At 39.6% G+C, this 14,127-nt stretch overlaps 1 protein-coding gene across 2 annotated transcripts in view; it reads left to right on the top strand.

Annotated features, from left to right (window-relative positions):
- Positions 1–14,127, top strand: part of FBXL20 (F-box and leucine rich repeat protein 20) — a 101,362-nt gene that overhangs the window by 40,122 nt on the left and 47,113 nt on the right. For both annotated transcript variants that reach the window (XM_020799243.3, XM_020799245.3), the window contains exon 2: positions 8,903–8,964. In XM_020799243.3, the coding sequence (XP_020654902.1) occupies positions 8,903–8,964 (62 nt within the window). The remainder of the gene's footprint in view (positions 1–8,902; positions 8,965–14,127) is intronic.

The following is a 14,127-nucleotide window of genomic DNA, read 5'->3' as shown; positions in this document are numbered from 1 at the left end:
ATCTGCAAGTGCGATCTGAAGGCCTTAGGAATGGACCTCAACAGATGGGAAACCTTGACATCTGAGCGTTCAGCCTGGAGGCAGGTGGTGCATCATGGCCTCTCCAAATTTGAAGAGACCCTTGTCCGGCAGGCTGAGGTGAAGAGGCAGTCCTGAAAGCAGCAAAATCAGGGAGCTGGACAGGGGACAGACTATATTTGCCTTCAGTGTGGAAGGGATTGTCACTCTCGAATTGGCCTTTTCAGCCACACTAGATGCTGTTCCAAGTCCTCCATACAGAGCACGTTACCATAGTCTCTCGAGACTGATGGATTCCTACACAAAAAAAGTCATAAATGGACAACTTTGGACCAAACCAAACTACAGATATACAAGCATACATGCCACATTCTGGCCTGTAAAATATAAAAGGGGGAAAATAACTATTGATGTTTTTTCTTTGGAAATTTTATATCTCTACAAGTGCCAACTGAAAAATGAATTAGATTTCATTTAAGCTAAATCTGTACTGTTCTGCCCTCTTAATTCTCAAAGTGATACGTAGAGTGTTGAAAGGAAGGGTGAGCTTGACCATAGCCAGGAAAAATCAAGATTGACTACCTTCCAGGGTGGAATTGATTTAAATAATGATTTAAATAAAAATTTGGGTGTTTAAATTATTTAAATCAATTTGATTTTTATCCACCTTGCTACCTTCTTAGCATCGCTGAGTTGTCACTCATCTAATAAGTGTGCTGAAGGCTCTGAAGTAAATCATCCTTTATTTTTATAGCTCTTGCATCTAGCTGTCTGAATATTCTCAGACTGAATATTCTCAGAACTGGTTTCTGCACCCAAAGTCTTGGAATTGTGCTTCTCCATACATTGAGAGCAAAAATGTGCAGTTCTTTGAATCCCACATCAAACAGTAAATTCCGCATTAAACTCTGTATGCCTGGAATTGCAGTAGACTAGCAGTCGTGATATGTTGCAGAAGAAGGAAATGTGACCTATCCCAGAAGTGTATTTATAATTCAAGGAATGCATGAATTGTAAAATGAGAATGTATATAAATAGGGAAAACTTCCCAGTTTTTTTGCTCTTGTTATTTTTGTTGCCTTGAAGCAGGAATATCTTTTCTTGTTTCCATAAAATGTGGCATATTTTTTGTAACAGTGACTGCTAGTGAATAATTGGGTTAAATATTCAGCTGACATTTTTATTCATGCCATATAAAAGATAATTATCTAGGAAATAGTTTTTTATATATAAACTAGGGACCACACTTCAGCTCTCTGAAAAAAAAACACATAGCTGTGTTGCTTTCAATGGATGGGGGTGGGGTGGGGTTTCTTCCTGTAAGGATTCTCTAAGAAAACTGACCCTAACTCATTTTTTTATATATGCATTCTACTTCAGGATGGACAGCTATGAGCCTTCAAATATTTTGGACTTCTCAGAGCTGGCTATGGAGGCGAGGGTTGATGGGAGGAAGATACGGGCAAAAACATCCATTGATAGTGATATATAATTAAACAATTTTTATAGGAGGTTCCTACTGATCTCCCATTCAAGAGCATGATCAGCATAGTACAGTGGTGCCTCGCATTATGATTTTAATTCATTCCAGTGAAATCACTGTAGAATGAAAACATCGTAAAGCGATTTTTTAAAGCCCACAAAAACGCATTAATACCCGATTGATGCGTTCCTATGGGCTTGAAACTCACAGTCCAGCGAAGATCCTCCATAGCGCAGCCATTTTCGTTGCCCGTGCAGCGAGGAATCCGTCCCAGAAAACAGTGGGCGGCCATGTTTTTTACCCGGTGGCCATTTTGAAACCGCCGATCAGCTGTGCAAAAATCTTCGTTTTTGCGATAATCGGTTAGCAAAGCAGGTAACCAGTCATCGCTAAGCGAAAAAACCCCATAGGAAACATCGTTTTGCGATCGCAAAAACTTCGTTATGCGATTTCATCGTTAAACAAAGTGCTCGTCTTGCGAGGTAGCACTGTACACTACTTCAGATGTACCGTATATCCCAGGTCTTTCAATTATGCCTCTTGTTGTTGGCATTAGAATGATATGCTCATGTTGTCTCTTTTCCCATATGTTTCTTGTGTAACAGAATAAGCATAGGTAGCCTTCTTCAATTTATCTCACACTTTATATGCTATGTTTCCTGAAAGGAACATACATTGAGTTTTCCTATTGGCTGCCCCTAGATGACCCAGTGAACTTCATGAGAATTTGAATGTACTTATTCCAGTTAAGTTGGTGCTTATGCAGTGCTAAAGCAAAGAGCAAATAGATTTTCAAAAACAATAGGGAAAAAGTGAATATAAATATTTGTGCAGTGTACATTTACTAAATTATATGAATAATGCCAATTTAGATATAATTGCACATAATCATCCTGCTTCTAGTGCAACACTATAATGGGTATATAATTTACCATGATGACTGACTGGGCAAACTATTTTTGAGGTCTTGACTCCAAAATATGGATTGTAAACAATTCAAATTGTGATTTAAAGGCACACAATGAATGAGAGTTAAATATTTAGATACTGTTGAAAACCTGTGAGAGGATGCCAAACTGTGGACAGGAGAGTCTGTGTCAGAACTAAACTTGTGTTACATGCTGTCAGAACTGGGCTTTGGATTCTGCCAGGAGAGCAAAAGTCTTTCTGGTATTATGCATGCACAGTGAGCAGCAAGGTGAGGGTTAGTTTTTAGGAGCTGCTACCAAGTATCTAGGTAACTGTAACTTAGGATAGGTTGACTGCTATTGTTTTCTCCGTGGCTTTTCATACATGAAGTAACTTGGCAAACAACATTATTCTTGAGCTATTCTTGAAGTCAAACAGTAACAATCTCATAAAGCTTCAAGCCACAGTGTGCAAACACAATATCTCTGTTCCGGGATGAGCTATTCTACCATGAATCATATAGTCCTAGATCTTAGGCTCCTCTGAGATCTCAAGATATACAGCAGAATATTAATGTCTTAAATAAATAAATAGTGTTAGAATTGCTCCATTTACCTACAGAATCAGGTTGCATCTTTCATGGGCCAACTGAAATGAATCACAATGTATTATGCATATGGATTTCTTAAGGAAAGATCCTTAGTTCTCTGATTTGTGAAGTCGTGTTTGTTTGCCAGTCACTTCAACTCTCTGTGGGCCTGTTTTTCTAATTCTCTGTGACAACATGGCTGTGCAGAATTCCTAATTGCTGAACTGTATCTATAGTTAGGTCCGTAAATAATTGGACAGACACATGTTTTGTTATTTCTTCTGTTTACCAAAATAAGTTCAAGTTACAGGTAAATAATGAATACGGGCTTAAAGTGCAGTCTCTCAGCTTTAATTTGAGGGCATCCACATCCAAGTTGGAGGAAGGTTTAGGAATTACAGCTCTTTATTATGTAGTCCCCTTTTTTCAGGGGACCCAAAGTACCTGGACAATTGACTCAAAAGCTGTTTCATGGACTGGTGTGGGTTATTCTTTTGTTACTTCATCATCAATTAAACAGGTAATAGATCTAGAGTTGATTCCAGATGTGGTGTTCACATTTGGAAGCTGTTGCTGTGAACCCACAACATGTATTCAAAGGAGCTCTCAATGCAAGTGAAACAGGCCAACCTTGGGCTGAAAGAAAGAAAAGAAAAACCCATCAGAGTGATAGCAGGAAGATTAGGAGTGGCCAAATCAACAGTCTGGTACATTCTGAGGGGGGGCGGGAAACACACAGATGAGCTCTGCAACATAAAAAGGCCTGGATGTCCATAGAAGACAACAGTGGTGGATGATAATAGGATCCTTTCCGTGGTAAAGAAAAGCCCCTTCACAACATCCAGCCAAGTGAAGAACACTCTCTAGAAGGTATGCATATCATTATCCAAGTCTACCATAAAGAGAAGACTTCATGAGAGGAAATACAGAGGGTTCACCACAAGGTACAGACCATTTGTAAGCCTCAAGATTAGGAAGGTCAGATTAGACTTGGCCAAAAAAATATCTTTAAAAGCCAACCTAGTTGTGGAACAACATTCTTTTGAACAGATGAAACAAAGATCAATCTGTACCAGAATGATTGGGGGGGGGGGGAAGTATGGAGAAGGCTCAAGATCCGAAGCATATCACATCATCTGTAAAACATGGTGGAGGCAGTGTGATGGCATGGGGATGCATGGTTTGCAATGACACTGGGTCACTAGTGTTTATTGATGTGACAGAATACAGAAGGATGAATTCTGAAGTGTATTAGGGATATGCTGTCTGCTCAGATTCAGGGAGATTCAGTAGACTAGACAGCACTTCACTTTACAGATGTACAAGGACCCAAAGTACACTCCAAAAGCAGCCGAGGAGTTTTTTAAGGCAAAGAAGTAGACTGCAGTTGCCCAGTCAGTCACCAAATCTCAACTTGATCAAACATGCATTTCACTTGCTGAAGACAAAATTTGAGGCAGACAAGCCTGGCAGTGCATCACAAAGGAGGAAACCTGGTGTTTGGTGATGCTCATGGGTTCCAGACTTCAAGTAGTCATTGCTTGCAAAGGATTTTTGACAAAATATTTAAACTGAATATTTTATTTATGATTGTGTTAATTTGTCCAATTACATTTGAGCCCCTGAAATAAGAGGACTGTCTATGAAAATGGTTGCAGTTCCTAAAAGTTTCATATGATAATTTTGTTCAGCCCCTTGAATAAAAGACGAAAGTCCGCACTTCAATTGCATCTCAGTTGTTTCATTTCATATCTATTGTGATGATGTACAGAGCCAGAATAATGAAAATTGTGTCAGTGTCCAATTATTTCTCAACCTAGATATAACAGCTTTAGCTACATCTTCTCTGAAGAATTTAGACTGAGAGAGAAATAGGACTGCTAGCTCACACATACCCTCCAAACATCCACAAGTTCTGCCAACTTTCCATTTTTGGAATGGCAGCTGGAAAACAATGTCAAAGAAACGGCTAGCACTACTAAAACTGCTTTTAGCCCACTTCACTTCTATATAAGTGATTACAGACTGCTTCTTCATGAAAGCCACCAGTGTACATAGTTGCACCTAGAAAACAAACTTATTGCAGTAAAACCAATGCTTGCCCCCAAATGGTCTGCAAAATTTGCTTTCACCATAGACAGAAAATCTTCCATAATCGTCCCTCAAGAAACAGTGACTCAGAAATTTATAACTAAATAACTTTCAAAAACCTATTGTGACGTGCCCTTCTTTCTTATTTTCTGTCTAAAACTTTGGGGCACACTAGCAAAAAATCTGAGAGAAGAAGGAACAATTGAGAGAAAAAGGAACCATCATGCCTTGTTAATGAAGATCTTTGAATGGTGTCACCTTTGTGGTGGACACTGTTTTCCATTAATCACATCACACAATGAGAAGTGCAAATCAACCCAGGATTTTCTCCCTCCACCAAGGAAGCTTTGGCTTTTTAAAATGCAGATCCTTTCACATAGGTTCAGGCATGTGATTTCTTGAACCAGTGTAGAAAGATGCTGTGCCAAAGGACTTTCCCCTTCATTCTTACCTCATGAGGGTGTATGAGCACACATACACCACAGTGGTGCCTTGATTTACTAACTTAATCTGTATTGGAATGGTGTTTGTAAGTTAAAATGTTCGTAGGTCAAAGCACCATTTCCCATTGAAATGCATGGGAATGGGATTAATCCGTTCCAGCATTAAAAAAAAAGCCTAGAGCAAGTCCCACATTGGGGCTGCAAAAAAAATTAAATAAATCACCAAAAACAAAACACCAACCCTCAATTCCCCCCAAAAACAAAAAATGTTTTAAAAAAGAAGCACCTTACCGGTCCGAAGATGTGACTGCCGTGCCCGGGAGGTTTGAAGCCTGGTTGGGGTGCTTCGGCAGCTCACTTCCCACTCGCTCCTCGCTGCCCTCTGCAGACCGATGCCACCACTGGTGCCCAACGCCAGCTCAGGAACCAGCACCAGCACCAGCGGCTGCTTGCCGGGGCAGCCGCGTCGGTCCACGGCGCCCCTCGCCACGCAGGACTATGGTGGGAAATTCATATGGCGGAGGACTCCCAGGCTCCACCGTCACCACCAGTGCAGGGCTCCATGATCACCCTCTGTGGCCTGGTGCGAACAGGACTCAGCAGCAGTGGTGGCATTGGGCGAAGAGCGCTCTTGGGGGCTTTTCGCATGATGCCATCACTACTGCTGGGTCCCATTCTCACCGGGCCAGGGACTGAGCACAGCCCGGCGGGAATGGGACCCAGTAGCAGCATCGGGTAAAGAGTCCTGAAGAGCAGCCAAGGAGCCATCCGCCAAAGACGGGCTGCGCTCAGTCCCTGGCTTGACGGGAACGGGACCCGGCAGCGGCCGAGCCACTGCATCCCTTTCCTGGTATAGTACTTTCCTGTAGTATAAAAGTTAAAAAGTTCCCTTACCCCCCTGCTCTAACCATTGGGGGAAAGAGCTACAAGGAAGCAGTCTCTTCACGGTTAGTGTATTTGAATTTCCCACCACTTTTCCCTGCTTTTTCCGTTCATAAGTCAAAGCTCCGGCCGTAAGTCAAAGCAAAATTTTGTGGCTGGAGCTGTTGGGAAGTCAAATTGTTTGTAGGCCAGGGCGTTTGTAAGTCAAGGCACCACTGTACTCTCCTAAACTAAACCTCTCTCCCAAGACTCTGAAAGCTTCTCTTCTGTGGGCCGCACTCCTGTTCTGTTCTGATTTTTAAATAGTTTAAGCATGGAGTGCAAAGCTCGGAGGCAACGGTTTTTTAAAGCTAACAAGCAAACACTTGAGAAAATTGAGAGAAGAAGGAACCATCATGGCTTGTTATTGAAGATCTTTGAATGGTGTCGACTAAAAGGCTATAGGTAGAACTGCAAGCTAGCAGTTCAATTTAAGCATGGCCGCTTAAATGTAATAGACCCAAACTCCCTGTGCAGATTCACAACATGTGAATATGTGAGTAAAGTCATGGTGTAGTCGCACCCTTAGTCTGTCTTGAAGTACGGGATAAACGAGGTATTGAAAGAGCTCATCTGAAGCTCAAAAGATGAAACATTTTAAATCCATGTTTTGTTTGAAGGTTATAATTTCATGGGAAATCAAAATTTATTTACATACCAGTACTTCTTTAGGTGTCAGAGCTTGGAAGATTACTTTTAAGAAAAATGAAGTTGCTGAAGCTGTCCATAATCAACTGCTATAATATATATATTTTATTAAAAAGAATTATAATAAGTAAATCAAGATTAGAATACCTGGACACTACTGGTCTCCAATTCCCAGCACCCACAGGTATCATGACCAGCAGGCAGGAACTATAGTATTTGGAGCCCAGTACATTTGGAAAACAACAAGTTTCCCATCCAGAAACTACAAAGTAGCTGAAATTCTATTACTTAGTGTAGTAAGTCACATCTGGAGTAGGCAGGGATTTGATGAGTTAATTCTTCCATAAGTAACATTGATTCAGTAGGCTTACTCTCGTTGTGACTCATTACACTAAGCAACAGAATTCTGGACAGTGTGTATGTTTCTAGACATAGCTCACTTTTTTCCAATTATATCCTCACAAAAGAAAGGGCAGGAGAGTTGCATTTTGAATTAGAATTGAGTCCACCAATATTGATCATGGAAATTCAAATTCTCACTCTGCAGCAGTGCTATTGTTCTGTGTTCTTTGGTTTCTGGTACTGGTACTTCAGAAGTCTCTGGTAGTTTTTTGGGGAGGAAAACAAATTTAGATACGGAGAAGTGCTTTAATTCAGCAGTAGAGGACACTATCTGCATGTAGAAAAGCCCAGATTCAATTCTTAGCATCTCCAAAAAGCACTGGAAAGGATTCCTAAAACCCCTAGAGAGGAGTTGCCCTGGCTTTTAAAATTTTAATTCACAAATCTATTCACTATCTGACAGTTTTGTTCACTGAATTAATCCCCTTCCCTCCCCCACTCTAGCATTTTAATTTTTTCTGCCAGTTAAAATTTCAGGGTACTCAGGGTACTCTCAGCTGCTGCAGAGAGATTTGTAGTATGATCCCTGCTGAAGAGTTGTTGCTAGTCACTACAGATTGGCTTCTCCAATTGTTGTTCTCCAGAGAAGTTGAGTTACAGCTTGTACTGTGCTGATTGGAAGTAATTGGGAGTTGTAGTCTAATACCCAGAAGTGCCAGGTTTGGAAAGGCTAATATATCCAGATGGTACTGTATAACATAGTCTACCTTAGACAGCATACCTAGGATAAGACAGGTTCATATACTCCTGGTTATATCTCATGGTTTACTTGTATTTTACTTGAAATCTATAGAGTTCCTAGCTAGACAATGATCAGATCCAGACTAGCTTAACAAACTGTGCTTGGGGATATAGTTGGACTTAGGAAGATTCCTATTGGACATTGTGAATAGCTGGAAATTGCATATTGGATGAAGCAGCAATATCTGAAAACAGATAACTTATTGTATCTAGAAAAGCAATTCTGCCCTAGAGTATGTTGCACTTCTTTCATAAAGAAAAGGTGGTGTGGCTAGAGAGTAGACAAATGGGCACAATTCATGATGACTCAAGCAAGTAATTAAAGCTCCACACTTCCTAGGAAAGCAAAGAATGCCTAAAAAAAACTTCAGGAACTTGAGACATTCTCCCCTGGGAGGATAGTTATATTCTTGAGGAAAACCGTTCACTACCCATTCAGCTGATCTCATAGAAAGGAAATGTTATTTGAACTCAAGTCCATTCTCCTCAGTCTGCACCTAACTGTGGCAAATCTATATGCTCTAGTAGAACAGAATGAAAGCCTCAAGATGCTTTTGCCCTTTTATGGAGACATATTCACCTATGTTTGTAAGAGATAATGATCCACAATGAAAATGCAAAAAGTTAAATATGTGTTGTTGGTGTTTTTCCTTGCAGATGTTCTCAAACAATGATGAAGCCGTCATCAACAAAAAGCTTCCCAAGGAACTGCTGCTTCGGTAAGCTGCCTTCTAATTTTTTAAGGCTAAAACAGGAATTTAGATAATACTTGAATCAGCAAAGACCCAAGCTGCCAGCAAGTGTGAAAAAGAATACCTCTGACCTTTAACTTTGAAAGCCATTTTTTTCTAATACTAAAAGATTTGTGCAAATACTTGCCACAATATTTAGTCAGTTATGTTAACTGTGGTGAAACCTTTCACCGATGTTGATCAAGAGGTTATCCACACTGTATTAGAATATATGAATGTCCGACCCATCACCTCTGTGAGCAATGAGACGTTCAGGGACAGCAATTCAGTGGTTTGTTTTCTTTTGAAATGAAGAAAGCGCTGGATATGTGGTGAATTTGTAAATAATTTTGTTTATCAATATATAAGGAGATTTTTTAAAAAACAAGCAGATTCTTATATGTATGACACCCTAAACAGCTAATCCTGCTCAGATGCTGAAACAGCTGTTGTCGAGCTATGCAGCAGTTCAGCAATATTAAATGTTTGTATAGCTAAAAAGAAACTTACTCCACATATTTTCATGTTCTCCTCAGTAATTTTAGAAGTGGAAATGATACATTTCCAGCCATTCAGAAACATTAATATTGTTTTATTAAGTTCCTGCAATCCATAAATGCCTCAATAATAGGCTCACTCATAGTCACTGCAGCAAAATAGTTAAATGTTATTGTTGTATACAGTATTTATGTATTATAAGCTAATTATAACTGCAGGGGAGGCAATTTATTTTTACAATATTGATGTCTGTACATGTAGTGAAGAAGCTAGGGTTCCTGCCACTGCAGGAAGACATCCCAGATCATCTCCTTTCCATAATATGACACAGATATTTGTCCATCGGTGAGCTGATTAACAGATGTTATGTTAAGCAGACATAAAATTGAGTCTGTTGATGAATTCTTGTTCAGCAGTTTTCCCTGGAAAGTTTCTTTAAGGTTTTTCTACTAGATTGTGATCAGAAGCCAAGGTGACAATGGAGACTGAAATGTTTTCCCATTAGTTTTTAGTACTTCTACTTCTAATATGAGATCTGTGTTGATATATTCTTTTGTACAGAGACTGGTAGTGGTCAGTTTGTCCTGTTTAGAAGGCAGTAGGCCTTTGCTGACAAGTCATGTCATACATTATATCACATCAGAGGAGGAGCAAGTACAGTGCTGCCTCGCACAACGATTGCTTCATACAACGATGAATTCACACAGCGATAGGTTTTTTTGAGGAATTTCCCCCATCGTTTAACGATGTTCTCTATGGGGGAATTTCACTTAACGAGGCCCCTTTTTGCTCATTTTAAAGTGTCTTAAAATGTTTGAAACCTGTTTTAAATGCTTGGATTCCATAGTGAAACATGTGCAAACTTAATTTGGTTTTGTTCTGAGTCTTCATTAATTTTTGGTGATTTTTTTATTTTCCCCATTTAAATCAATTGAATGGACAGTTCAATGCCTTTAAATAGGGAAAACAAAAAATCACCAAAAATTAACGAAGACTCAGAACAACACCAAATTAAGTTTGCATAGGGTTCAGGAGGTGGGCTAACGATTGCAAGCATTTAAAACATGTTCCAAACATTGTAAGACACTTAAAAATGAGCGAAAAGGGACATCGGGAAGGACTTCAAAAGCACTGAAGCCGGCTTCTGTGCTTTTGAAGCTCTTCCGTTTTCGCTCATATTTAAGGGACTTACAATGTTTGGAACATGTTTTAAATGCTTGCAATCGTTAGCCCACCTCCTGAACCCTATGCAAACTTAATTTGGTGTTGTTCTGAGTCTTCATTAATTTTTGGTTGTTGTTCTGAGTCGTCCTTAATTTTTAGTGATTTTCTGAATTTTCTGTCATTGGAATGCATTGAACTTTCCGTCCAATGCATTCCAATGAGAGAAAATTCAAAAAATCACCAAAAATTAAAGACGACTCAGAACAACACCAAATTAAGTTTGCATAGGGTTCAGGAGGTGGGCTAACGATTGCAAGCATTTAAAACCTGTTCCAAACATTGTAAGGCACTTTTACAGGAGCGAAACAGGGTTTAATGCGTTCCTATGGATTTTTTTGCCCCATATAGCGATGAATCCGGATAGCGACAATTTTTCCGGAACGGATTATCGTCGCTATGCGGGGCACCACTGTACATTCAAAATATACTTTAAGAAGATTATAATTTGGCATTATAAATCTTACGAAATTTTCTCATAAGTTATTACCAGATAAGTGTGGACTCATGTTTTGACTACTTGAAGTCTTTTGGCATAATGGCCAGAACAGTGATCTTGAGCACTCTACTGTTGTTTAAAACTTGGAAACCTTTTTTCTATTTCTTTTTGATTTCTTCATGCCTGACTGGAACACAGATAAATTAACCCTAAAGTGGATCTTTTTAAACTGTACCTTGGGAATTAATATATTGGGCCAAAGTGAACTTTTTGGAACCACCTCCAGGGACTTGGAATCACAGTTTTGGCCATGCAGAATTGCGGGAACTAGGCCACCAGGATATGGATACAAACACTGAACTGGACTGTGATATTTGGGGCTTTTGAACCTCGGTCCAGGCCTGTTTGGCAAAAGTAGATCTGCCCCGGGAGCTGGAAGTGCTTATGTTTGATTAGCTGGCATAAATCTGTGGGAATTAGGCCATCAGGCCACGGATACAACCATTGCACTGTACCTTGGCATCTTGGGGGTCTAAATTTTGGTTCAGGCCTATTTAGCCAAAGCGGACTCTTTGAATTGACTCTGGAGACTTGGAATATCTGTTTAGCTGGCATCAATTTGGCAGGGATCAATTAGGACACAGATACAATCATTGAACTGGACTGTGAGTTGGCCTAAGCTCTTGGGCAGCTGGAACAGAATGGCACAACAAGGACAATTTTGGGATGAAACAAAATCTACCCTTCAAACAATACTAGAAATAGTGAGATCCCACTACCAAGAGGCGAAATTATTCAGTGACCATCTGAAGAATTATAGTCAACAAGCGACAGGAAATAATGAAGAAGGAAACGAGAGTGTGCCGGATGATCTATGCCAATCAAAAGAGGAGCTGGAGGAAATTAATGGGGAAAACCTAAGAGAAACGTCAATATTGGATCAGAGGAGATTATTAAGGGAAGTCAAGGGGAGAAAATCAGCAAAGTTAATTTTAAAAAGCCTGGAAGATCTATTGAAGATAGACCAAGTGTATAAAGATCTAGGGGAGATAAATCAGATGCACAAAATGGTTTCAGAGGGCATGAAAGATGACAGAATGCTTAGAGAGACAAACACAAAGTGAAAAAAGAGAAATAAGAGAGGGAATTACATAGAAAGATGGAAAATACAAAGGGGGCCCTTAAGGTTGAAAAACATGTATGTATTTAACTTTGGGAATTATAAAGGGGCATATCCTTTATATTAAAAAGGAGAATTAAATTGAAATAAGGGAACCCTAACCAGGGTAAAGATGTAATAAGGTGGGTTTTCATTTTAGGTAAATTAAACTAGATATAAAGCCGGGGCATGGATCTGGAACCATTTTTATTAAGAATGTTATTAGAAAATCTTGAGAATATTGTATATTATGAAAGTAATATTATGATAGTAGTCATATTATATATTAAAATATGTACATGAATGGTTTGAATGTTTGAAAGATGTCTGGAATTTGGGGGGGGGACAACTGGGAAGACACTGAGATGTAAAAAGCAAATAATTGTAAAAAACAAATAATTGTAAGCAAACCATGTAACACTATGTTTGACAAGCACAAACCAATGTAGATAGAGTAAAAAACTAATAAAATGTTTTTTAAAAGAGAATTTATACAAAGTAAAGCTTGCTAGCTTTAAGGCTTGCCAGGATGTATAGTATTTGCTGCAGCAGACAAGTGTGACTATTTGCCTGGAAACAATATAATAATAAAATTTTATTCAATCTAGAAATTGATCTTTGAGTTCCTTCTGAAGTAAAGAATAGGTAAATGAGTCTGTTGCTGGTCCATGTCTTATTTGCATATGTATTTTTTCTCCATAAGATGCACCTCTCTATAAGACGCACCTCATTTTTAGGGGAGGAAAACAGGAAAAAATATTCTGGCAATTTCGGCCCGTGGGGGTGGAGGTGGGAGGAGCCTTGGAAGGGTCCGAGAGTGCCATCCAGGACCCTTTGGAGGCTCCCCCCCCCGCGGAGCCAGTGGGGGCAAAATCGCCAGCTTCCAGGACCCTTCGGAGGCTTTCCAAGCCTCCGAAGGGTCCTGGAAGGTTGCGATTTCACTCCCACTGGCCCCGCGGTGGGTGGGTGGGGAGCCTCCGAAGGGTCCTGGAAGGCACTCTCGGACCCTTCTGAGGTTCCCCCCACCATCCCCCCGCTGGGCCCTGGGTAGTGCTGTTTTACAGTATTCGCTGCATAAGACACACTTCCCCCCCCCCGCTTTCTTGGGGGGGAAGTACACCTTATAGAGCGAAAAATAAGGTAACTCAAAAGTCCATTTAGACTCAAAAGTCCTTTCTGCCTTCATCTCTGATCTTTTTTTAAGCACCAAAATTGTTTTCTTTTAACACATTCTCTCCAAAAATGAAGTGGTTTGAAGTTGCTGTATGAATGGAGCCAGGAGTTAGAAGTAATTATTGCTTGAGTATTAAAAATATAAAAATGTTTAGTAATGCTATGCAACACTATTTTGTTAGCTTCTAACATTATACTGTAGATAGAGGTGAAATTGCCTCCGAGCCTTATGGCAAATTTGGATAATCAACTATTGCTTGTTATTTTCACAGTTCCCACAAGTGTACAGTATTCTTACTCAGAAATTATAAACAGATGATGAAAGAAGATGAGTCAGAATGAGTCTTAGATATTGATTTACTTGTAATAAAGTTGAGGGCAGAACTTGGGACTCAAGAGTGCCTCTTCTGCCTAAAACATGACTATCATCTAAAAATGTTTTCTGTAAATGGGATTCTGACAAATCATCACCAGTTTAGGTCATGGTTATGAAACTGAGAACAAAGTAAACTCATTTCCATTTAGTCAAAAGACAAATAGCATACCGTATTTTTCGCTCAATAAGAAGCACCTCTCTATAAGACGCACCAAATTTTTAGGAGAAGAAAATAGGAAAAAATAATCTGTTTTCCTCTCCTAAAAATTGGTGAGCCTTATGGAG

Source organism: Pogona vitticeps, chromosome 6 (genome assembly GCF_051106095.1).
Source record: "Pogona vitticeps strain Pit_001003342236 chromosome 6, PviZW2.1, whole genome shotgun sequence".
Taxonomy (NCBI): domain Eukaryota; kingdom Metazoa; phylum Chordata; class Lepidosauria; order Squamata; family Agamidae; genus Pogona; species Pogona vitticeps.
This window is presented reverse-complemented; position numbering and strand designations above follow the sequence as displayed.